This window comes from Mya arenaria, chromosome 3 (genome assembly GCF_026914265.1).
Source record: "Mya arenaria isolate MELC-2E11 chromosome 3, ASM2691426v1".
Taxonomy (NCBI): Eukaryota; Metazoa; Mollusca; class Bivalvia; order Myida; family Myidae; genus Mya; species Mya arenaria.
The window spans coordinates 75,427,739-75,454,037 of NC_069124.1; the positions used below are offsets into that span (position 1 = coordinate 75,427,739).

The 26,299-nt window shown below is 37.7% G+C and overlaps 1 protein-coding gene and 1 long non-coding RNA gene across 2 annotated transcripts; one reads left to right on the forward strand and one right to left on the reverse strand.

Moving 5' to 3' along the window:
* Positions 1-4,547: 4,547 nt before the first annotated feature.
* Positions 4,548-6,603, forward strand: LOC128228975 (uncharacterized). Its single transcript, XR_008260014.1, has 2 exons — positions 4,548-4,645; positions 5,802-6,603. It is a non-coding gene; the product is annotated as an uncharacterized LOC128228975 (long non-coding RNA).
* A 3,287-nt stretch (positions 6,604-9,890) lies between these two features.
* On the reverse strand, positions 9,891-15,898 carry LOC128228566 (anaphase-promoting complex subunit 15-like). Its single transcript, XM_052939945.1, has 4 exons — positions 15,102-15,898; positions 14,907-14,966; positions 12,688-12,807; positions 9,891-10,589 (listed from the first exon to the last, which is right to left on the reverse strand). Exons 1-4 carry the CDS (start codon positions 15,222-15,224, stop codon positions 10,554-10,556), a joined length of 339 nt encoding a protein of 112 aa, XP_052795905.1. The 5' UTR covers positions 15,225-15,898; the 3' UTR covers positions 9,891-10,553.
* Positions 15,899-26,299: the final 10,401 nt, after the last annotated feature.

The window sequence follows — 26,299 nt, forward strand, 5'->3', positions numbered from 1 at the left end:
AGGTTTATTCTAAGAAAAAAATACCGTTTTATAGCGCCTCTACCCCAAACATTCCGAAACATCAGACGTTGCTTCGATGACTTAGCTTATGAAAGAGGTAGGTCTAAGTAAAATCTAGCCTACTGTGTGTTTTTTTCGGAATAGTTTTCACTTTGGTTAAGGTAGTTCGCCCTGTTTCATACTAACTAGGGCCTTACTGTTAAAAACATTGCAAAGTGTTTTGGTAACTATTTTGATATTGATGTACAAAATAGTACTCATTTGCAAATGATTTTATGTAATTATCACCTTTTCACCTTTTAGTGGTATGTGTATTGCATTTGTTATGTTTGAACATATATATACCACAGATTTTTTAATTTTATGAAACATGTAATTGTTTGTTTTTTCTAAGACGAGTCACCAACCATATATGTACTTAATAAAAGATTAAACTACAGTTGAACAAGTCAACTGTAACAAGTCAACTGTGAACTCCTTGCAAGCTCAGAAAAACATGTAGATATAAAGAAACTGGCAAAACATATTTTATTTTAAAACAAAATATGCCAAATTGTATAACATTTGATCTTGGAACCAACCTGCAAGTCACTTTCTCAGTGAGTGTGGTGCTGACGTGTCAATGGTGTATGTGCCAGTGTGAAAGCATGTGAACAAATTGGGGGGGGGGGGGGGGAGTGATGCAGCGTGCGTGCGTGCGTGTATGTGTTGCGCTGTGAAACACCTTTATAATACGAAAAGAAATATTTCAAGAACGCACGAAAAGAATAAACATACTTGATAAGCTGTTCTTCGAATGTCGTGCTGCAGTTATTTAACGCTGCCTAAGAACATGGTAGTCATTAGTCAACGTAATAAGTATACATGGTAATATATGAGTATATGAACATTTTAGAAGTATTGCATTGCTTTAAGTGTCCATGAAAGGTTCTAACCGTGCTCCAAGAAGTCGTAATGTCCATTGTATATGCACGAGGTCACCTAAGCTGTCACAATGTTGTACACTATATGAACCATTGGTTTGCGTTACACTGTCTTCTTTGACTTCCAATACTTGCATGCATTCACTAAATGTGTTGTCATAGATTCTGTGCTAAATATTATATTTAACATTCTCACTTTCATATCTACCATCATACACAAAATTCTAATCATACACGAAATAGCCCAAAAAGATTAACTCATATTGCACCCAAAGAGCGTGGGCAACCATTTATCAACTATAAATCAACAAAACAAAAAAGAATGGTGTTGACTCTCGGTCTGTGCTGATAAGTTGAGGACTATGGAGCGTCTAGTTAGTGCAGCATATCTTACAGGTTATACCATGTCATATACACGTGCAGTGTTATTGTAAATATTTACACCTCAACTTCCATTCCGTCAATGAACTGTCTTTCGTCATATGCGGTCATCATCCGATGAACGCAACTTCTTCGGATATGCTCGGATCGTAAATCACCGCATTACAATATACATTTGTACATGGAAATTGTTTTTCTTGTTATTGTTTGTATTGTGTAAGCAGGTCCCGTAAAAATAAATCAACATTTTAGAAAGTGTAAATTTATGATATGTTTAATGTATTGTTGCCGTTAGTGGTTCAATTTTATGTTTAATAGTGATTTCAAGTGGTTGATCTTTTCCCGCGTTATTGTGACATTATTTGATGTTACAGTCGGGTCGTTTCATTTACAGAATGGGTTAGAAAGGAATACTGCAAGGTTTTCTTAAATTAAATGAAGTATTTTTAACAATTCTTGAATGAAATAATGAACTATTGGTGTAAATATACGCAATGAATTGCGGGATTGATGTCATTTACGGGGTTATGAGCACACTTACACTGGTCAAAGTACGCGTGGCACTTTAGCCACCTAAAATGCGTTCATACCCCGATAATGACTTCAATCCCACAATTAATTCCTTAAATGAAGACAATATTATGTAGTTTTCTGGCCTTTTGCTTTTTTACGATTTGCATACTCGAAGATTATCGGCGTTATTTTCAATTGTTACATTTCTGGAAACCGGGTCCTTCATTAGCAGTTACATGAAACAGCGATTCCTTTTAAGTATCCCACAAAGCAAACTTATCATAACTCTCTGAACTTGATTGCCTTCGCATGTTGAATATTACCATATTTTTGTAAGTCATTGGAACGAAATGACTAACTTGTTTTCTTTAATTTTGTTATTTTTTTTTCAATTTGAAACAATTATGTAAATAATAAAGGTAAAGATCATTCACTGAGCTAGTTGACAAGTCACAGTGTCATTGTCATTAAGGTTTTGATGAATTGCTAGAAATATAATATGACCTCAGCTCCCAAGCTTAGAACAGCTTTTTGATTATTAATATGACAAAGTTCGTGAATGTCACATTGTTCGGGGCTCGCTCTGTCCAAGCAAAACCCCCCGTTGATGCTCGGCCGGGAACGCATAACGGCAAGCAACTTCAGAACTGTCGTTCGACGCGTTTTTACTGCCCTGCAGACACAATTCCGTAAGACGCCGTGTTTAAAGCACAATGAAACTTTTGCCGGAAGTCGGCAGGGACACTCGAACCGCCGCTCCCGGAATGTTCTTCATGCTGCTGCACTTCCTATAGCCTATGCCCCTAGGCACGAGTTTTCATTTTCAAGGCCGTATAAGGTAGGGTAGGAAGGTCGGGATAATGCATTTATTCATGTTGTTTTGCAGTGTAAATGAGGACTTTTACAAAAGCCTTTTCAATGTCAACTAAATAAATAACTCTGAGCTTATAAACAATGGCAAAAATACAATGCTCATTATCTAAGCAAGTGTTTTTTTTTCTTCTAATATTATGTTTAAATCATTAAAGTTCGGAAACATAAATCATGATTTCATGAAATTGTAAACATGATTGACTTAAATTAGCTCAAGGAGTTATTACAATTATCAACAAATTCACGGGCTTGAGATCTGCTTGAAATCAACGTGCCGTGAATCTCCAGTCTTTTATATCACAAAAATAAGTGTCGATCCAAAATGCGAGCGAAATGAATCGAAGAATAGATAACAAATGTTCACATAAATAATTATATTCCATTTCCTTTCGAAACACTAATGATCGGAATCTGCGACGTCAGGTAAACGACCCGTGTGTAAGGACGCATAGGTGACTGTGTTTCATACGATAAGAATTAACCTAAGACTTAGTCCATATAAAGAGCCGCTTCAGAGTCTTTGACAATTTTTGTCTTAGCGACTCATAATGAATGTCCAAATGATAAAAAGTTCGCATAACGCGCATTTTTGTGGCTAACCTAAGACCTTACTGTAAAATCAACTATGTCACCTTTCCGAGAAATATGAACAGCACTGCATGGCCACCTGGAAGGTAAAAACACGTCCATTTTCCCCGCATGGTTACAATTGACTGGTGCATTTAATACCAGTTAAATAATGCAAGAGTTGCTACACTGAAACTTCAAATCAACATGGAATTTCAACGAATACAACATGGTAATCGAATACAACATATTGATATTATATTAAATGTTTAGAAATAATTAAAAGCATTACCTGTTCCTAATATCCTATTTCATGAAAACAATAAAAAGATAAAATGAACATGTTTGTCTTACACAAGAAAACCTGTTTTACTGTAAACATAAGGGGCTCAAATAATCTGGTCGTGTGAAGGGTCACTGAAGTATTATACATATGGTCTAGGGGGAGCAACTACTAAATATACAGTAGGACCAGAGAAGACATGGTTATCCCCCTTGTACTATTGTGTACATTACAATTAATAAATATATATGGCCAACATACATATCGCGCCCTTCAGCTTCACTCCTACACAAGACTTGTGAAGACCTTACGCGCAGTTTTGTTTATAAACTCAAAGATGGCAATTATATTTTGCACATACATGTATCGCCTAAATTTGTTCAGCAAACATTTACTACGAAATGACCAATCTGCTGCCGTTCGGGTGGTGGTGGAGGATACATGTTTTATTAAACCGTTAACGTGTTAGTGGCAGCATGGCGCTCTCTTGTTTAAATAGGTTATATATCAAATTAATGTTACCCCTTGCTTATTTCAATAACTTATTAGAATGTTTAAACTTATGTTCACCCTCCTTCGAATTATGATAGAAACAATGTATTCGCATTTAAACCTATTCAGCCTCGATTTTGATGTTAGCCTTGTTGATCATTCAAATGCTAATAAACAAGTGCATGATCTACAGCTTTAACTAAAACTCCGGTTTTGTTCCGAACTTTCGTCTTTGGTGAATATAAAGTTATTAATGACTTCGACCTTTTCTCCGTGCAGATTTATGACGTTACCGCTAAGTACTAAGCGATCGACTCACATTATCAAGAGTGTTAGTAAAATGAAAAGTACAGATACATGTATGAGCAAGCCACTTGTGTACAAACACTTCCACGAAAAGGTTCAGCAATAGAAGCAAATTCAACTAAATCCGGGAAGGAAACCTGGATATTGACGGACGGTGCGTATATATATATATATATATATATATATATATATATATATATATATATATAGGTATGTTTAAATAGTCGGAGTAAAGTAAACGTACCAAAGCAGTGAAGTATCCAAATAAACGTTGTTTTTGCTGCCGGCGTTATAATTATCATTGACGGTATACCAATTTTATATTTACATAATTATGTGATTAAATATATTTAAAAAGTTAACCTTAGCATTTTTTTTTGTTATTTTAGTTTTGTGATAATCAATTTGATAATATGATATATAGGGGATATTATGATGGACGCATTTCTGGTGACCTGTCTCACGTCGAGTTCGGTCTGTAAACACGCATCTGTCGAGACCGAGACGTGATACAGGTCACCAGAAAAGCGTTTTTTTCGTTATGTTCCATTTATTATATACCTGCCTTTTTAATTATTCCTTTTTAATTTTCGGTTTCAATTTGATTTAAATTGACCGCCATCTGTGTGAATTCGAATGCGCGTATGAATTCGAATGTGTTACGTAGTTTTGTGTAATGAAGTCAAGGAAGGTTACTACAGCGAAACGAAGTCAGAAGATACAGAATTCACTTTATTGAGCAAAATAAGAACAAAATAGTTTGTGTTTTAGCACAATTAACAAATTACTATTACGAAAATAATTATTATTAAATGTCACAGCACAAAAAAACGGTACTTATTTTACGAGTATAGACTAATCGTCATTTCCTGTAAACGTAACGCGGCCATTTTAACAAAGTAAATATTCGTGGGTGTTTTTGACGATCATAATATGCAGAATTTAGGGAAGTTCGTGAGTCAATCGCTATTTCTATCGATGACGCGAATTCGCCTTTTTCTTAGTATTGGCGAGCTGCTCATATTCATAATAATAAACATGGATTATGCAATAATTTATGAACTTCGAAATGGCAAACAAATAGTTCATTATAATAGCTGTCTAGATAGATTGGAAGTGTTCTCTGCTTCATGTTTATCCTCATGGTTCTTTGAGGAACATGAAAACTATGTTCCTGAATATTTACATGCTTCTGGAGCGTGAGTAAAGTTAGATAATTTGATGTATTTAAAAGTTGACAGTTTTTTATACCAGTTTTTTGGTCACGCTTTTTGAGCAACGCGAAAGTAGTTCCAAGATTACACACGGTACTCGCATGATACGGAATCAGAAAACGACAGTATCATGATACGGATTTTTAATACGGCGTGCCGTATTTTCACTGTTGGATATGGAAAAGGAATTTGATAGGCATACATGATAAAATTATAAAGATATCAGTAGATGTTTTGTCATTATTACAGATGTCGGCGTACGGACGGGCTCTAAGACTGGCACTTCTGTTTGTCGTTGTGACGTTTGTGTCGTCTGCGGCACACTCAAGCGCGCGCTGCCGTGCTGCATGTGGAAATACGTTCAACTCTCGTTCACGACGCACGTGCCAGGAATGCGCCAACGATCCGCCCATAGACTACGAAATGTGCAGTCATGCCTGTGGAAACACATTCTCGACGTATTTTCGTCAAATATGCGATAAATGCGTTACTCAGGTCGATTTAACTGATGAAATGTGCATTAAGGCTTGTGGAAATACATTTTCGTCCCAATTCAGGAGCATATGCGACCGATGCGTTAGCACGCCGCCGCTGACGGACACGATGTGCATTAAAGCATGCGGGAATACATTCAGCAGTCAATACCGGTCTATATGCGAACAGTGTGCCCCAAATCCACCAAGAACGGACAAAATGTGCATCAAGGCTTGTGGAAATACGTTCTCTAGTTATTACAGAAGGATATGCAACAGCGTGTGCTGATCTCTTTCCTTTGTAAAACGACCGTAGAACGAACTATTAGGATTACAACTGCATAATTATGGCCGAAGATATATATTGTGTATTTACATAGTTACATTCTGTGAATATATTATGATAGGCTAGGACAAACATAAAACTAGTTTGTTCTTGCCCCCTGTGGTCGAGAACGAAATAATGGAATATTTGCACGATTTACACAACCTATTGATAATATTCAAGACAAAATATTAACAGTTATCCGCTTGTATAATTTGCCAATCTTCAAATATTACAGTAAAATTTAAGTTGCTGCTGTCGTTGTTGTTGTTGTTTGTTTTTACCCGATCACAAGTTGTGATATGTTATAGCCTATAGGCGAGTATAATTTGTTCACGCCATGTATCTCTTCTCGTTTGAAAGGGTATTGTTAACCAAAGCAAGGCTTTATATTTAGATCGCAACCGTGTTTTGATTATTTTTAAAAAAAACATCAATGACATAGTAATTGTATTAATCATTAAAACAAAGGTGTGCAAAGGTGCGAAAATTATCCCTGAAGATCAAACATAGCTTGTGTTGTCTTTAGTCGAAAACAGAAGGGCCTTTCTACACTCATAGAGGTTAAAATCGAATTGCGTGAATATATTTAACATACTTTGTAAAATATTGAATTTGCTTTATAAACAGTATCATTTATTTCACCAGACTCTTCTTATTAAAATCCCACAACGTTCTTCGATTTAAGTAATGTTAAGATGGTATGAAGTTATTTCTTAATGATTCATGAGCGGAGTGAGCGTATCGAGACGTCCGGTAAGCGACCCAGTGGGAGGGACTTGTCATGTCTTGGTAAATTTAATTGTACGTTGTAGGGGCCTTTTTTTAAGTTAACAGCTAAAATGGGGAGTCTAGTGAATAGAGCTGAAACGGGGAGCCTGGCGGCAAGTGCTGAAATGGGGAGTCTGGCGGATAGTTCTGAAATGAGGAGTCTGGCAGATAGTGTTGAAATGGGGAATCTGGCGGATAGTGCTAAAATGAGGTGTCTGGCGCATAGTGTTGATATAAGGTACCTGGCGGATAGAGCAGAAATGGGGTGTCTGGTGGATAGGGTTGAAATCGGGTGTCTGGCGGATAGTGCTGAAATGGGGAGTCTGGTGGATAGAGCTGAAATTGGGTTTCTGCGGATAGTGCTGAAATGGGGTGTCTGGTGGATAGTGCTGAAATGGGGTGTTTGGCGGAGTTCTAAAATGAGATATCTGGCGGATAGAGCTGAAATAAGGTATCTGGCGGATAGAGCTGAAATGGGGTGTCTGGTGGATAAAGCTGAAATGGGGTGTCTGGTGGATAAAGCTGAAATGGGGTGTCTGGTGGATAAAGCTGAAATGGGGTGTCTGGCGGTTATTGTTAAAATGGGGTGTCTGGTGGATAGAGCTGAAATAGGGTGTCTGGTGGATAGTGCTGAAATGAGGTGTCTGGCGGATAGTGCTGAAATGGGGTGTCTGGCGGAAAGTGCTGAAATGGGGAGTCTGGTGGATAGTGCTGAAATAAGGTATCTGGCGGATGGAGCTGAAATGGGGTGTCCGGTGGATAGTGCTGAAATGGGGTGTCTGGTGGATAGTGCTGAAATGGGGTGTCTGGTGGATAAAGCTGAAATGGGGTGTCTGGTGGATAAAGCTGAAATGGGGTGTCTGGTGGATAGTGCTGAAATGGGGTGTCTGGTGGATAGTGCTGAAATGGGGTGTCTGGTGGATAGTGCTGAAATGGGGTGTCTGGTGGATAAAGCTGAAATGGGGTGTCTGGTGGATAAAGCTGAAATGGGGTGTCTGGTGTGTAGAGCGGATAGAGCACGCTCCGTAGGCGCCAGTATATCCATTTTTTTGAGTCGCGTCTCCAGCTGCGTATTCAGAAGGTGAGACATTATAGGAAACAAAGTTGCTATAGCCTATATAATAAGTATCGTGGACTGTCTGGTATTATAGAATTCTGTTTTGTAAATAGAATGACTACTTATCTGATGAAAACCCTTAAACTTAATAGTTTTGTCTTGGACTGATTTAGATGTTTCAATCCGGAGGCCTGCTCAGAAAAACTGCGTATCGCCTTTTAAAAAAATCGCGCGCCTTTAAAAGTATACACGAATAGTTAGAAAATTTAATGAAATAAAGTTGAGACGCAGAAAAAATAATTTCATTTACATAGTTTATTGTTTGTTCGGAGAAACCTGTTTATATATGTGCTGCAAACTCTTACCAGCGTATTTGTTTTCCTTGCACCGTACAAAGCATTCTGCAAATGCACGTCTGCTTATCAGAGTTCTTGTCTAGACTACCACTTGAGACCGTCCAAGACATAACACGTAGTTGGCTCGAGCAATGGTTGAACAGTAGCCAATTCAAGCCAAAGTGATTCGACATTTAAATGATAATCAACAAGTGTATGGTCTTGAGCTTTGAACTTCAGATCTGGTTGTTTTTAACTTATCGTCATTGTTTGGCAAATATTTGGTGCACCATTTTAAAGTTATACAACGGGCCTTAATTATAATGACATTGACCTTTTATCCGAGCAGTTTTACGACGAATAATCTCGGCGATCTTTTTCAAAGAAGAGTACCAGTTCTGAATCATAGGCTATGAGCATGCCACTTGTTTACAAACTTTTCCACGAAAAGGCCTGGCAACAGACACAATTTACATGAATCTGGGAAAAGAAAACACGGATAGTGACTTTCGATTCGTGTGTGTGCGTGTTTGTCTTTAAATATATATAAAGTTTGACAGTGCGGTGCAAAGCATTTTTGGGCTGCCCGAGTTGAAATACCGTTTTTTTCATATTTACATACTCGTTTATAAGTATAATTCGCTGTGTTCAAAAACATTTACCAGTATTTCGGTAAATTTATGATAACAAAAATGTCAATAGGATTTAAGTCACAACAGGTTTGTTTTCAAGTACAGATGGCGGTGTCCATGCGGTTTCTACGATTGTCACTTCTGTTTGTCGCTGTGACGTACGTGTCGTCTGCTGCACACTCAAGCGCGCGCTGTCGTACTTGATAAAATAAGGCAACAAAAATGATGTTGGATAGTTCAAACAACCTGTGTCTAATATTCGTTGCAAAACCTTAATGAAATATAAAAGGGCCATAATTAACATATAACGCCAAATAGAGTTATATAACATGATTATTTAAGTAGGTTTGATGGTTGGGTATCATTGCACTGCAGGTAAAACTATAATACGTCCCATTTTTTAATGGGCCAATAAAATTGTCAACAACACAGATCATATAAAACATTTTGGTACCCGGGTTTCAGGGTCTTTTTGTACTGACCATTTTACATTCATAACAGTGGTCAGTCATTTATACTATGGCGCATGTATAATTTTTATAAATAAACTAAGAGAGTGTACTGATTCTCATTGTTTTCATAACTGTATTAAGTTTGGTTTATCATTCATTCAGTTATTTGTTTTCTGCAACTGAGTAGAGATATACATGACCATAAAAGGTTTCACAGATTCAAAGTATTTCTCTCCCCACCCCTCCCAGAACCAATATGTGTTTTAACATAAAACATGAAAAAGCTTTTTCCAAGGGGGAACAATGTTTATTTCAATAAACTCTCATTCATAAAGCATATAGTGAAAAATATTAGGAAGATTAAAAATCTCAAACTTATGTGAATAATACTTGGTTGATTGAATATGATAAATAGAAGTATATAATTTTGAAAAAATATTTGTTCATCTTTATGACATTACAATTAGTATAGCTTGTGCATTTTTTGGAAAGCAGACTTTCAAAAAAACTTAAAAAAGATTGCTTGGCAGAATTTGGGTTCAAAATACAAGGTTCTCAGTATGTTAGGCGGTAACATCCTCCACAGTGAAGGTATTATACAATGAAAGTTCACCATTAACAATTAACAATTAACAATTTATTAAAATGTATGAACAATCGTATATATGCACACATTGAAGTCGCTTGATCCAACATTTGGTCTCTGAACACTATAATGTATATCTCTCACACAGTCCACTTTGCACTGTCTGTTGCTTTCATTTAAGTGCCCTTCATTTATCCATAGAACTTGTTTTCATTCAACTATGTACAAAAATGGTTCTTGTTTGAGGAAAAGCACTCTACAAATTTCTGTAGGATGACTTTGTATACTATCAGCTTTTCCACAATACCTTGCACTTAGCATTATGGGAATGTTGCAGTCTATTACTATACATGTAACTGGTTGGAACCCGTCAGGTCATGGCCATTCCGTTCCCCTCCATATCCACCTGGAATGCAGGTAAATAGAAAATAAAAGAAAAGCAATTTGGCGCACCATTTTACGGACCATGTGGAACTTACTGCTGAAGAGACGGGCTCATTACCTAGCATCTATACTTGAACTGTCTGCATCGCTTTTGCTTCAAATCGCCAGCTTAATCATGGCTTAAGATTATGCGTAAACACGAAAAAATACTTTGAAGAGTTGAAACAGATTGTCATAAGCTGCTGCTGAGGCGGTCCAAAATGGCCTTGTGATCATGCTTGGTTTGACTGATAAACCTTTCTATTTGCAAACAGTAGTACATGGTAAAATGAGTTGAGAATGAGGACTATGACTCAAGTATGTAGCCAGGCACAGATATCAGACACATGCTCAAATCAACTCATTTTACCTGACATAACCGCAAAACATGACAAAAAATAACATGTTTTCCAAAAGTACATTTTCTAATAATCGTATAATGAATGTTAAGTCAATATACTAAAGATCTATAATTCTAGAGCGAAACAAGAGCTGTCACAGTATGTGACAAATGCCCCCGAATGTGACATTGACCTATGAACAAGGTCAGTACATGAAAAGTTGATCTTGCATTTACGTGTCAAAAACATATGGCAAGTTATTTAAAATTGCCTCTGAACATAAAAAAATACCACCCATACTTGACAACCTACATTGTAATGTCCTTATATTCAGAATTCCCTTGTGAATAAACACTTAGTGTATCTTTCACCTTAGAGGTAGGGACACGGGTCTTGCACACGACACGTCGTCTTGGTATGTGGAACCCATGTGGCAAGTTATTTTAAAATCTGTTCATACAAGGGAAAGTTACAGCCCGGACACGACATCCTATACTCTATGTCCTTATATCCAGCACTCCATTGTGAATAAACACTAAGTGTGACCTTGACCTTTGAGACAGGGACACGGGTGTTGCACGCGACAGACCACATGTCGTCTTGGTATGTGGAACACATGTGGCAAGTTATTTTAAAATATGTCCATACAAGAGAAAGTTACAGCCCGGACACGACAACCTATACTCTATGTCCTTATATGCAGCACTCCATTGTGAATAAACACTAAGTGTGACCTAGACCTTTGAGGTAGGGACACAGGTCTTGCACGCGACACGTCGTCTTGGTATGTGGAACACATGTGGCAAGTTATTTTAAAATCTGTCCATACAAGGGAAAGTTACAGCCCGGACACGACTACCTATACTCTATGTCCTTATATGCAGCACTCCATTGTGAATAAACACTAAGTGTGACCTTGACCTTTGAGGCAGGGACACGGGTCTTGCACGCGACACGTCGTCTTGGTATGTGGAACACATGTGGCAAGTTATTTTAAAATCTTTCCATACAAGAGAAAGTTACAGCCCGGACACGACAACCTATACTCTATGTCCTTATATACAGCACTCCATTGTGAATAAACACTAAGTGTGACCTTGACCTTTGAGGTAGGGACACGAGTCTTGCTCGGGACACGTCGTCTTGGTATGTGGAACACATGTGGCAAGTTATTTTAAAATCTGTCCATACAAGGGAAAGTTACAGAGCCAGACGGACGGACAGACGGACGGACGGTGCGATTTTAATATGCCCACCTTCGGGGCATAAGAAGTATTTTAGTCCAAATCATTATTTTGGTGACATTACTCTAGTACATTGTTTGCCCTATAAGTATATTTCTTAAAAACATATTGAGCAATGAAGTTTATCAACATATATTGAAGAAGAATGTTCTTTTATACAGTGTAAACTGTATAATTTTGAGTCCATACTATGGAGTTTAGTCTGCGGAATGAAAGTATTTCTATATTATTTGGATCAGGGATCTCTGGAGGTTGGGGAACATATAGACTTATCCCCAGATATAACATATACCAATACTGTAATGGTCAATGTGGTGACAATTAAATAATATCATGATATACAAAAACATTTTATGAAAAAGAGCAAGAAAGTTAGAAAAAATTTCATTCCAATGTTCCTATCAAATAGGGACAGTTAATAAATTCTAAACAAAAAAGACGAAAACCCAACAATTTTTTTACAAGAGGATAATAATATATGTATATTTTATATTACATCGTCAGGTGAGTCTCTGTCATCGATCATATCAGAGGCGAGTTCATCATCGTTGGTGTCACTCTCATCATCATCGTCTTCTCCCTCTTCATCATCCTCATCATCTTCATCATCACATTGCTGTGTGTAAAAAAAGCATCATAAAGTGGAGTGACAAGCAGCAGACTTAAGTAATTAATATGGTTTATACATGGTGTCCAAGTAAATAACCTTAGATTCAAAGGATGTTTTCTGAATTCAAACTATAATAACACACAATGCAATATAATTGACATTTTCAAAGGAGATTGCAACCTTCGTTTTTAGTGTTCTTTAAATGAAAATGTTAACTTACCGTACTTAATTCTTTAGTACCCGGTAAAAGAAATTTTGAAATTGATCAATGTTATCATATGAAAATTTTAATATCTCTGCAGGCAGACATTTTTTATTTATATACCAGTTAACATATTTTCTTCACAATCGTTTTCCCTGTGATTAATTTATTCCATATTATGATATACAGTAGAAACTCACTAAACCGGACAAGGTCGGGACTGGGCAAAATTTCCCGTTTAGTGAGGATTTCGGTTTAGTGAGGATTTGATGTACGGAGTAAGTTTACTCAAAATATTAACTGAGTTAACCTTTAAAGGGAAGTTGAAAACTGGAATAAAATGAAAACACATAAAGATAACATTTATTTTACATCAAAAATGGTTCAAGTAACTTGAAATAATGCATAGAATATATATTCATTAATATATATATATGTGCATGTGCTTGTTACATCACAGATACAGTTTATATCATTGTATCTTTAGGTTTCTACGGTGTCAAGATAATTGTTCTACATTACTTAAAGAAAGTGTCCAGTGTCCTCTGTTTCTGAGCACTACATTTATATTGATCCGATTATCTGTAATTTAATGCTTGTTAAGTATGTTTGATAGTTTAATTAACGCACTGCTCTAATTTGATTCAATCAAAGAAGTCTTTGATTATCGTGCGGCAGTCAATCCACAGCGCAATCATCATTATCGATTATCGAGTTAACACAACATCACAGGTGCAATATTTAATGACACACCGGCTGTCAAAACAAAGTGACACGCGATTCGCGAATTCCTTATACACAAAATCATTTTGACATGTTGGAACAAATATATGTCCGGTTTGGTTTTGTAGGGATTTTTTTTCATTGAAAATAGAAGGGAAAAACCGGGACTCTGAAAAAAGTCTGGTATCCCGAGGATTCCGGTTTTGTGGAGTTCCGGTTTAGTGAGTTTCTACTGTACATGTACAATTAATAGTCACTGAGTATCACTAGCAATACAATAGTTCCCTACTGATTGTAATTCAATAGAAATACTTTCATTAATGATATGCATATTTCCATTTGTAATATAAGTTTCATTTACCCAGTTTCACACTTCTTGAGTTATCAAAAGATATTTTTCTGGATGAAAGTTTTTGTCTGACAAAAGATCAATTGACATATGTAATTCACTTGGGGTCTTCTAACCACACACCTAGTTTCATGTTGAATTGTGGTATTTTAAAAATTTCTGTTGCCACAGGTTGATACCAACAACATATTTTTATCTTATTGTATCAACAAACTAAAAAAAAACTGCATAAAATCCTAATAGCCTTTTTCTATAAACCAAGTTTTAAGAATGCAGCTTTTCATACTTTTTAAGCTTGGCCAAGGTCCACTGAAAACAGGCATTTTCACTATTTCTATTGCCATAGCAACCACAATTTTCGTCTGACTGAAACTTTAAATGACTTGTACCATCCCTTTATTGCCTCCTATCCACAAACTTACTTTCCTTCATGTAGAATTCTTTTTGAGTTATGCCAAGGTCCAGTCAAAAAGTGGTTCAAAAAGTGATATTTTCACCATATTCATTGCCGGCGTTCAAACCACCTCGCATACTCTATTGTATGTACTTATGAAAATGAAAGGGGTTCCCGGGTTTTAGCCCCCCCCCCATCTCCTCCGCCTCCGACTTCCCCAACCCTCTCCAACCTCCAATAACTACGGCATACAACCCACAAACACAATGAAGTATTGAATCCGGGCGTACAAACCACCTCGAATACTCTATTGTATATACTTATGAAAATGTACGGGTTTTTCGGGTTTTCACAAGTTTTTGGTAATTCCACCAACCCAATCCCTTCGGGTAGCATAAAAGACTCTCTAAACTTTACCACAATACTAAAGTACACACCTCTGAGGCTGTCTTTCCAATAGGAACAATGTGATCATCCTTCCTGGAGATGCTGTCAATCTGAAACATAACATCTATTTTAGAGGCCATTGTGATGTACCAGTATCATAAAGTTGCTGGCAAGAGGCTGTCCGAAGTAGAGTATCCGAAAAATGGACAATTTCGAAAACCTTAAATAAACAGTTAAAATTTTACCCAAGATTTGTATTCATTCTCCAGTTCAGTAAGCTCATTTTCATCATCGCAAGGTTTATCGACAGTAAACCAAAGAGGATCAGTTGCGCAAGGAATCAATTTTGGAAATATTGGAGCTGACATTTTCACAAGTCGCCTTGGTAGCAGTCAACAGTAATGAAGCTCACCGCCAAAGATGCACTTTACAGTCAGTTACCAGAGATATTTCATGATGTTTGATAAAGAAATGTCTACAATTGTTATGTGAACTCAAATGAATATCGAATTTAAAAAGGTGTTTTCCCGTATTGTGTCTGTCAACAGTGGTAAGAGAATTAACAGTTTGTTTACGTCAAAGACCACCTGAAGATTTTGTCATTTTTAACGATTTTTTCCCAACTTCAGAAAAGACAGCTTTTAAAAGGTTTGTAGCCACACATTTTCATTGATCTAAAAGGAAAGTTTTCACAATTCTACGAATGTATCCACATAAGTGAGTATTTGTAGTAAGTGTACATTTTTGTACAATTTTCATGCTTCAGGTAATCAGGATTCAGTGTAGTTCTGGCTTCCATAACTTTAATGTTGATATTTATTTTTTTGATGTTTACAACACATTAAACATCCAAAAAGGTAATATATAACGTGTTCGCTGAAGTTCTTTAGCTAGATTCAGTGTGTTGTAGAGCTGTAAGGCGGCTTTCCATGCACAGTCCAAAAGGCGCTGAAGGATCAAACAATAAAATGTTTAAAAATTCAGTTTTTTTTAGTTTTTAGATAACAAATTAGCAAGCATAATACATTTATCTGATGCAGCATGGGTAGCTGTAATGAGGAGTTGAGCAAATTCTACGATTTTTTTTATCAAACTTTTAATAAAAATATCTCAGATATATAATTCCGTATACATGTAGTCTTTGTAAATAACTATGTAAGTTTAGAACTACAAACCATCTTTTACCCACAGAGAAGGAGCGACATTTAAATGTTGTACAAAACTTAAGAGCTTGTTCGCTTTGTGATAAAAATGTCATTGATGATGAATACCCGTGACTATCTGTTCGAATGTAATCATGTTCATGATATAAGAACTAACTTTGTACCGCAGTATTATTATAATCAATCATATGTGTTAAAACTTGAATTACTTATGAACTGTTAAGATAAAAAAAAAAATCATTTAAACTTGCCTTATTTTGTAAGATAATTATGTCTAACTTCCATTAATTTCAATGATTTTGTTGACTCATTCTCCATAATCATTAACAAGCTCTTAGGCCGACTTTATGATTTTTATTATAACAATACTATTTCATTTGTTAATTGTGACATCAGTAAATAAATTAACATAAGCTGATATTATTGTTTTTGTTTGAATATTATTTTCAGTTTGATCTCACCTGAAGTGATACACACATCATGTTCACTGTGTTTTAGATAATGTAGTAACTGATATATGTTTCACTGTTTTGTTTAAACTGTTTCAAACTTGTTTTCTATGTCACCGCCCCATGCATATTGTATGCCAAAGATGTAAATAAAACTTAAAACTTGAAGCATTTGCATTTTTTCCGGATATGGCTTTAAACAAAATGAATATGGTTTTGTGTCATTATAGTCAGTACTACCCTATCAACAATGTCTTGAAGCTTTCTGGTGATAAAAGCTATTTTAAGAAAGATCTTTTGCATACTTAAGTAGAGTGTGTAGCTGCAATCAAACACATTTCTGCAGTTGCATAAAATGCAATTAACTGTTTAATCGTCCTATTGTGTGGTTAGAAAAACTCTTAAAATTAACATAACCGCAACGTTGTATCATGATGGTTTTGAAACAGACAACATCATGTAAAAACTGTTCATGATTGAAGATGTAATAGAAGAGTTTCATCACTTATTTGTTTTGCTTTTTACCTGAGCTAAAAGGAAACTGTTATTGCATTTTATTTTTAGGTATGTTAAGTGTGTAAAAGGTCGGGTTTCAACTACAGAGTTATGGAAGGATGCTACAACCTGTCCTCGTGGAAAGCAGCACGTGCACCGTCCTGCCTTCATGACATTCAATGCTATACATAATCATATATGTCTAAAGTTCTGATTTAAACTGTGGCTATAAAAACATACATTTTGGAAAGTTGAAACATAATAGAACTTCTAATAAACACCATTTCTAACATTTTTGTCGTATTTATGTTAGAGTTCTTTATAGCCTGATACAATGTGTACTTATCTCCCTTAGAACCATGTTCCTTTTCTGCAGCACCCTGGTCCTTTTTTGGAGCACCCTGGTCCTTTTCTGCAGCACCCTGGTCCCTTTGTACAACCTGGCTAAAATGTATAAGGATTAAAAGTGAAATACTACATTTCATTATTGGTACCAAGGCAAAAAAGAATCCTTTGATGAAAAGTGTTTCTTAACACATATAGCTACTAAAACATAAAGCCCAAAAGCATGCTATATGATTAACTATTCAGTATTACCTGCATGTAAGAACATTACAGCAATGCGAACATGGCATCCTTTTTGAAAAGCTTGAATTATTTGTAACAATTTGCATACGGACCAGACTCAGTAATCATTTTAATTTCAAATTGGTTGTATGGAATGACAGCCTGTTATAGTTTATGTTGCTTATAATAATATCGTTCTGTTTTCCCAAGTATTTTCTGTTTCTGACATATCATGATTCATTCGATTTCGAAACAAAATTGTGAGTTTATGTCATACAAAACATCTTATATAAAACGAATATTTCTTTAATGGGCCAGCTGTCGTTTTTCTAGCAATGCCGAATATTCGTGTGATATTCGTTAATACAGTTAACGAAATTATATAGAAATGGCACGAGGCAAGGGATTATAGAAATGGCACGAGTCAAGGGATTAAAAGTGACATGTGATTAGTTACTTATTTCTGTTATTTCTATAATTATGTTTACGGTACTTACAATCCCCGAGTAATTTCTCTACCGCCGTGCGTGCCACGCCTTTCCATCTTATGGTAGGTTTTATTTTCATGTAGTATACCCGTGTGTTCGGTTTGAAGATGCACTGTTTCATGTAGTATACCCGTGTGTTCGGTTTGAAGATGCACTGTTTCATGTAGTATACCCGTGTGTTCGGTTTGAAGATGCACTGTTTCATGTAGTATACCCGTGTGTTCGGTATGAAGATGCACTGGTTCATGTAGTATACCCGTGTGTTCGGTTTGAAGATGCACTGTTTCATGTAGTATACCCGTGTGTTCGGTTTGAAGATGCACTGCTTCATGTAGTATACCCGTGTGTTCGGTATGAAGATGCACTGTTTGATGTTGAAGATGCACTGTTTCATGTAGTATACCCGTGTGTTCGGTATGAAGATGCACTGTTTGATGCAGTATACCCGTGTGTTCGGTTTGAAGATGCACTGTTTCATGTAGTATACCCGTGTGTCCGGTTTGAAGATGCACTGTTTGATGTAGTATACCCGTGTGTTCGGTTTGAAGATGCACTGTTTCATGTAGTATACCCGTGTGTTCGGTTTGAAGATGCACTGTTTCATGTAGTATACCCGTGTGTTCGGTATGAAGATGCACTGTTTGATGTAGTATACCCGTGTGTTCGGTTTGAAGATGCACTGTTTGATGTAGTATACCCGTGTGTTCGGTTTGAAGATGCACTGGTTCATGTAGTATGCCCGTGTGTTCGGTATGAAGATGCACTGTTTCATGTAGTATACCCGTGTGTTCGGTATGAAGATGCACTGTTTCATGTAGTATACCCGTGTGTTCGGTATGAAGATGCACCGTTTCATGTAGTATACCCGTGTGTTCGGTATGAAGATGCACTGTTTCATGTAGTATACCCGTGTGTTCGGTATGAAGATGCACTGTTTGATGTAGTATACCCGTGTGTTCGGTATGAAGATGCACTGTTTCATGTAGTATACCCGTGTGTTCGGTATGAAGATGCACTGTTTGATGTAGTATACCCGTGTGTTCGGTATGAAGATGCACTGTTTCATGTAGTATACCCGTGTGTTCGGTATGAAGATGCACTGTTTCATGTAGTATACCCGTGTGTTCGGTTTGAAGATGCACTGTTTCATGTAGTATACCCGTGTGTTCGGTTTGAAGATGCACTGGTTCATGTAGTATACCCGTGTGTTCGGTTTGAAGATGCACTGGTTCATGTAGTATGCCCGTGTGTTCGGTTTGAAGATGCACTGTTTGATGTAGTATACCCGTGTGTTCGGTTTGAAGATGCACTGTTTCATGTAGTATACCCGTGTGTTCGGTTTGAAGATGCACTGGTTCATGTAGTATACCCGTGTGTTCGGTTTGAAGATGCACTGTTTCATGTAGTATACCCGTGTGTTCGGTTTGAAGATGCACTGTTTGATGTAGTATACCTGTGTGTCCGGTGTGATAATGCACCGTTTCATTTAGTATAACCGTGTGCTTTGTGTGATAATGCACCATTTCATGTACATGTATTTTTATGTAGTATACACGTGTGTCCGGTGTGATAATGCACCATTTCATGTAGTGTTCCCGTGTGTCCGGCGTGATAATGCAGCGTTTTATGTAGTATACCCGGCGTGTGTTCGCTGTGATAATGCACCGTTTCATGTAGTGTTCCCATGTGTTCGGTGTGATAGTGCACCGTTTTATGCAGTATGCCCGTGTGCTCGGTGTTATAATGCACCGTTTCATGTAGTATACTCGTGTGCTCGGTGTAATAATGCACCGTTCCATGTAGTATACCCGTGTGTTCGGTGTGATAATGCACCGTTTCATGTAGTATACCCGTGTGCTCGGTGTTATAATGCACCGCTTCATGTAGTGTTCCCATGTGTCCGGTGTGATAATGCACTGGTTCATGTAATATACCCGTGTGTTCGGTGTGATAATGCACTGCTTCATGTAGTATACCCGTGTGCTCGGTGTGAGAGTGCACCGCTTCAAGTAGTATACCCGTGTGTTCGGTGTGATAATGCACCGTTTCATGTAGTATACCCGTGTGCTCGGTGTTATAATGCACCGCTTCATGTAGTGTTCCCATGTGTCCGGTGTGATAATGCACTGGTTCATGTAATATACCCGTGTGTTCGGTGTGATAATGCACTGCTTCATGTAGTATACCCGTGTGCTCGGTGTGAGAGTGCACCGCTTCAAGTAGTATACCCGTGTGTTCGGTGTGATAATGCACCGTTTTATGCAGTATACCGGTTTGCTCGATGTGATAATGCTCTGCTTCATGCAGTATACCCGTGTGCTCGGTGTGATAATGCACCATTTCATGTAGAATACCCGTGTGTCCGGTGTGATAATGCACCATTTCATGTAGTGTTCCCGTGTGTCCGGCGTGATAATGCAGCGTTTTATGTAGTATACCCGGCGTGTATTCGGTGTGATAATGCACTGTTTCATGTAGTGTTCCCATGTGTTCGGTGTGATAGTGCACCGTTTTATGCAGTATGCCCGTGTGTTCGGTGTGATAATGCACTGCTTCATGTAGTATACCCGTGTGCTCGGTGTTATAATGCACCGTTTCATGTAGTGTTCCGATGTGTTCGGTGTGATAATGCACTGCTTCATGTAGTATACCCGTGTGCTCGGTGTGAGAGTGCACTGTTTCATGTTGTATACCCGTGTTTCCGGTGTGATAATTCACCGTTTTATGCAGTATACCTGTTTCCTCGATGTGATAATGCTCTGCTTCATGCAGTATACCCGTGTGCTCGGTGTGATAATGCACCGCTTCAAGTAGTATACCCGTGTGTTCGGTGTGATAATGCACCGTTTTATGCAGTATACCCGTGTGTCCGGTGTGATAATGCATCGTTTCATGTAGTGTTCCCGTGTGTCCGGTGTGATAATGCACCGTTTCATGTACCATACCCGTGTGTTCGGTGTGATAATGCACCGTTTCATGTAGTGTTCCCATGTGTTCGGTGTGATAATGCACCGTTTCATGCAGTGTTCCCATGTGTTCGGTGTTATAGTGCACTGTTTCATGCAGTATACCCGAGTGCTTGGTGTGATAATGTACCGTTTCATGCAGTATATCCTTGTGCTCGGTGTGATAATGCACGGTTTTATGCAGTATACCTGTTTGCTCGGTGTGATAATGCTCTGCTTTATGCAGTATAATTATCCTTATGCTCGGTATGATAATGCACCGTTTTATGCAGTATGCCCGTGTGTTCGGTGTGATAATGCACTGCTTCATGTAGTATACCCGTGTGCTCGGTGTTATAATGCACCGTTACATGTAGTATACCCGTGTGCTTGGTGTGATAATGCACCGTTTCATGTAGTATACCCGTGTGTCCGGTGTGATAATGCACCGTTTCATGTAGTATATCCGTGTGTCCGGTGTGATAATCACCGTTTCATGTAGTGTTTCCGTGTGTCCGGTGTGATAATGCACCGTTTCATGTAGTATACCCGTGTGTTCGGTGTGATAATGCACCGTTTCATGTAGTGTTCCCGTGTGTTCGGTGTGATAATGCACCGTTTCATGTAGTAGTCCCGTGTGTTCGGTGTGATAATGCACCGTTTCATGTAGTGTTCCCATGTGTTCGTTGTGATAATGCACCGTTTCATGTACCATACCCGTGTGTTCGGTGTGATAATGCACCGTTTCATGTAGTGTTCCCATGATTTCGTTGTGATAATGCACCGTTTCATTCAGTGTCCCCATGTGTTCGGTGTTATAGTGTACCGTTTCATGCTGTATACCCGAGTGCTCGGTGTGATAATGTACCGTTTCATGCAGTATATCCTTGTGCTCGGTGTGATAATGCACCGTTTTATGCAGTAAACCTGTTTGCTCGGTGTGATAATGCTCTGCTTCATGCAGTATAATTATCCTTGTACTCGGTATGATAATGCACCGTTTTATGCAGTATGCCCGTGTGTTCGGTGTGATAATGCACTGCTTCATGTAGTATACCCGTGTGCTCGGTGTTATAATGCACCGTTCCATGTAGTATACCCGTGTGTTCGGTGTGATAATGCACCGTTTCATGTAGTATACCCGTGTGTTCGGTGTGATAATGCACTGCCTCTTGCTGCTGCACGCACTGTCTGCGATCGAAAGTGTTCCCTAGGGTTGACAAGATGCAAATTAACATACATGTAGTTCGTACCTCAATGAAGTAAATACGTGATAATGATATTGCAACTATTATAGGCTTAGTATAACTACACCAGTTATGCCTTCATACTTACAGCATTGCGGTCTCATTCATTTTCATTCGGGCGCATTTATTACACTATTCATATTTATTATTTAATGTACTAAAGGGTTACGGCATGCTTGTGCATAAATTGGGCGTTATAGCTGAATGCCCTAAGCCGGGTAGGGAAGATAATCGTACATGGGTAACCCCGGTTGTTCATGCAGGTTTTGCTGCCCTTGCCACACTTCTGTACACTGTAAACGAGTGCCAAAATACAAAAGACACGCTACAATTGCGACGATTAGTTTAAACAATAGACTAGTGTTAAATAGGGAAATCGATCAATCTTAACAGTGTCACCAGAACGGCAGATGGCCTAATGCAGGAAGCTGTGCGTTTAGGGTTACAGGAGCATAATCACAACCAAGGGTTTTTATTGATCACGAGAACATTGATATTGAGTGTTTTCGCGTTCTGCACAATATTCGGGAGTGAAACATTTTTAAGTTATAGATTCAGTTCCGGCAATGGTCTGCCTATCGGTTCAAAGCACGAAGGGGAATTAAAGTGTTCTTTTGTACGCTGTGACCGTTAATATTCTTTATATGAAGGTATGCTATCCTTGTAAACATAAAGTGCTTTGCATTTTAATGTTTTTATGCCCTATAGGCCTAGCCTGGTCGTTTCGCAGAAGAGGAAGGAACTCCGTACCAAACAAGGCTGCATTCATCCATAGCGGAATTCTATACTTACAGGGCTTCATGCAGTCATAGCACGGAACTCCATACCAAACAGTCATAGCGCGGAACTCCATTACAAACAAGGCTACATATAGTCACAGCGTTGAAATCCATACCAAACAAGGCTAAATATAGTCATAGCGTTGAAATCCATACCAAACAAGGCTTCATTTAGTCACAGCGTTGAAATCCATACCAAACAAGGCTACATATAGTCACAGCGTTGAAATCCATACCAAACAAGGCTACATATAGTCACAGCGTTGAAATCCATACCAAACAAGGCTACATATAGTCACAGCGTTGAAATCTATACCAAACAAGGCTACATATAGTCACAGCGTTGAAATCTATACCAAACAAGGCTACATATAGTCACAGCGCGGAACTCCATACCAAAACGGGCTACATACATGTACAGTCATACCATTCGGAACTCCTCGGCCATTTTTTTCAAAAACAACCTCGGATGTATGCAGGTACATCAGTTGAAGTAGTTCGTAAAGTTTTGAATTATATCATTAATTAAATGTAGTGTTTTAGAGTTGTATTTATTGATCTAAGTTTAAATTGATTGCCATTGAATTGTATTATTGCAAACGTAATTAAGAATACCAAGAGTTAAGTCACACAATAAAATTACTACGCGATTTACTTGCGGCGGACTTAAACGTACCACTTTTTGAGTATGTAAACCGTCCAAATACATCCGAGATTGTTTGCGATAAAATGGCCGAGGAGCTCCGAATGCAGTCATAGTGCAGAAATCCATACCATACAAGGTTACATATAGTCATAGCACGGAACTCCATTTCAAACCAGGCTACATACAGCCGTAGCGCGGAAATACAGTCATGGCTGCATATAGTCATAGCGCGGAACTCCATACTAAACAAGGCTATATATAGTCACAACGCGGAATTCTATACCAAGCAAGGCTACATATAGTCATAGCGCGAAGCTCTTTTCCAAACAATGCTGCATACAGTCAAAGCGCGGAGTTCCATTCCAAACAAAACTACATAAAGGTATAGCCTGGAGTTCCATTCCAAACAAGGCTATATATAGTCATAGTGCGGAGTTCCAGTCCAAACATGGCTACACACAATCATTGCGCGGAGCTCCATTCCAAATTAGGCTACATACAATCATAGCGGGCAGCAAACGCCGGTACAATCATGAAAAACTGACACCAAAACTGCTCGACCACGCGGACTTTACTAAAACTCAGGAATATTTTATCATTTAATGTTGAAAAGCGTTACTAACACTTTCAATTAAAACATATAACATTTATATTTATATTTGAAGCCTAACACGCTTACTGCAATATGAATGCTAGATGACATTTATTATGTCATCTAGGATTCATATTGCAGTAAGATAATGAATCATTTAAATAAATGTATACTGTTCATTGCTTGCAAATACAAGCTTATCTGTCACCATTACTCGTTTTATATACAAAGTGGTGCAGTGGTATTTGCATCGATCAGTGAAACTCAAGCATTGAAGCTGTGCAGTAATGGATTGGATTGCTATCGGTTGGGTTGTTAAAGAATTTGTTTTGTAATCCATCTTTGCAGGGTCTTAACTTAATTCATATATCAATTATTATCTTCAACTCAAACATGACAACAATAGTCAAGCATTTGAAATAAATTCGCATTGTAAAACATACTTTACATCCCATCTGTGAGGTAAAACATGATAATATTCTCAGAAGAGTAATTTTCGAGTAGATCATTTGGTAAACAAAGCTCTTACGTGAATGCCATTTTAGGGCATTATCTGTGTAGATTCCACGCATTATGTGTACATTAACATGTTTTATGGTTATTTCATTGACAGTTGAATTTAGATTAGCAGCTTATTCAAATGTCTTAAAGTGTATGCCTAGAACCATGCATTTTGATTTAGTTGGATGTGAACACTATCTATTTAAAATAAAACGGTAGACAATATGAATATGTTTTTGTGCCACAATGCTGAGGACAAAAAAAATTCAATATTTGTTTTATTTTATTGATGTAGCTTGAAATATCAGAAAGTCGGCAAAACTGTCCGCTGTCGATGTCAATATTAACATTTGTTTTCAAAACTGTACAGATGATCCAAATTTCATTGCAGCAGCTCCTAAAATATGAAAGAATGTCAAAGGTCACAGCCAAGGTCATCCAGGCGAAATATTCATATTTGTTTTCAAAACTGTACACAGGTCCAAATTTCATTGTTGTAGCTTCAAAAATAAGAAAGTAGGTTAAAAGGGATGGGGCAAGCTCTGATCCTAGGAGCATAATTTGAACAATCTTTGTAAAGAGCCATCATAAGATGCTACATAACAAATATCAAAGGTCTGGGCCTTGCGTTTGACACAAGAATATTTTTCAAGTTACTCTTATATAAGAATAAAGTCAACTTATGATATCTTGAGGCGGGGCTTGGGAGAGGACCACTATATGCTGCTCCATACAAACTATCCAGGGTCTTGGCCGAGTGGTTTCAGACAAGAATATTTTAAAATATTGCTATTTAAGTACATAAGAAACATATGACTCCCGGGGTGGAGCCAATTTTGATCCAAGTGGCATTATTTGAACAAACTTGTTAATGGACATTTATATGATGCTACATGTAAAATATCAAGAGTCTGGGTCAAACTGTTTCAGACAAGGAGACTTTTAAAGATTTCCCCTGTATATTTTTCTATGGGTAACTTGTGACCGCCTGGGCGTGGTCAGTTTTGGCTTAATTTGAACAATCTTGGTATAGGACCACTAGACAATGTCACATACCAAATATCTAAGCTCTATGCCGATAGGTTTTTGTGAATAATTTGTTTTTAAATTTAACCTTTCGGTTGCCATGGCGACTAGAATTCTGCATGGAATTCATTTCTGTATTTTGGACAAGTTTGAAAGACAGCACCCAAAGGAAGATCCCTGTAAAGTTTCATTAAAATTGTCCAAGCGGTTTAGGAGAAGATGTTAAAAAATGCTTAAGGCAATTGTTGACGACGGACATAAACTGATCACAATAGTTCACATTTAGAACTTTGTGCTCACAAAAAATGGAACTTAGAAACTTTTATGTTTTGATCCTTCAACCCAACTTACAATACACCAAGTAGGAACTGAATCTTTCAGCTCTTGACGTACGCAATTCTTCCCTGTTTACCTATGTTGAGAGATATTTTTTTCTTGCATGCCAACACGTGCGTGTAATCATTGGGCTGATAGAGACACGGTGCAAGTTTTAGTCTATTAAGTTTTGGATGAAATGCAGTATTAATTATTTTACCAGCCAACAA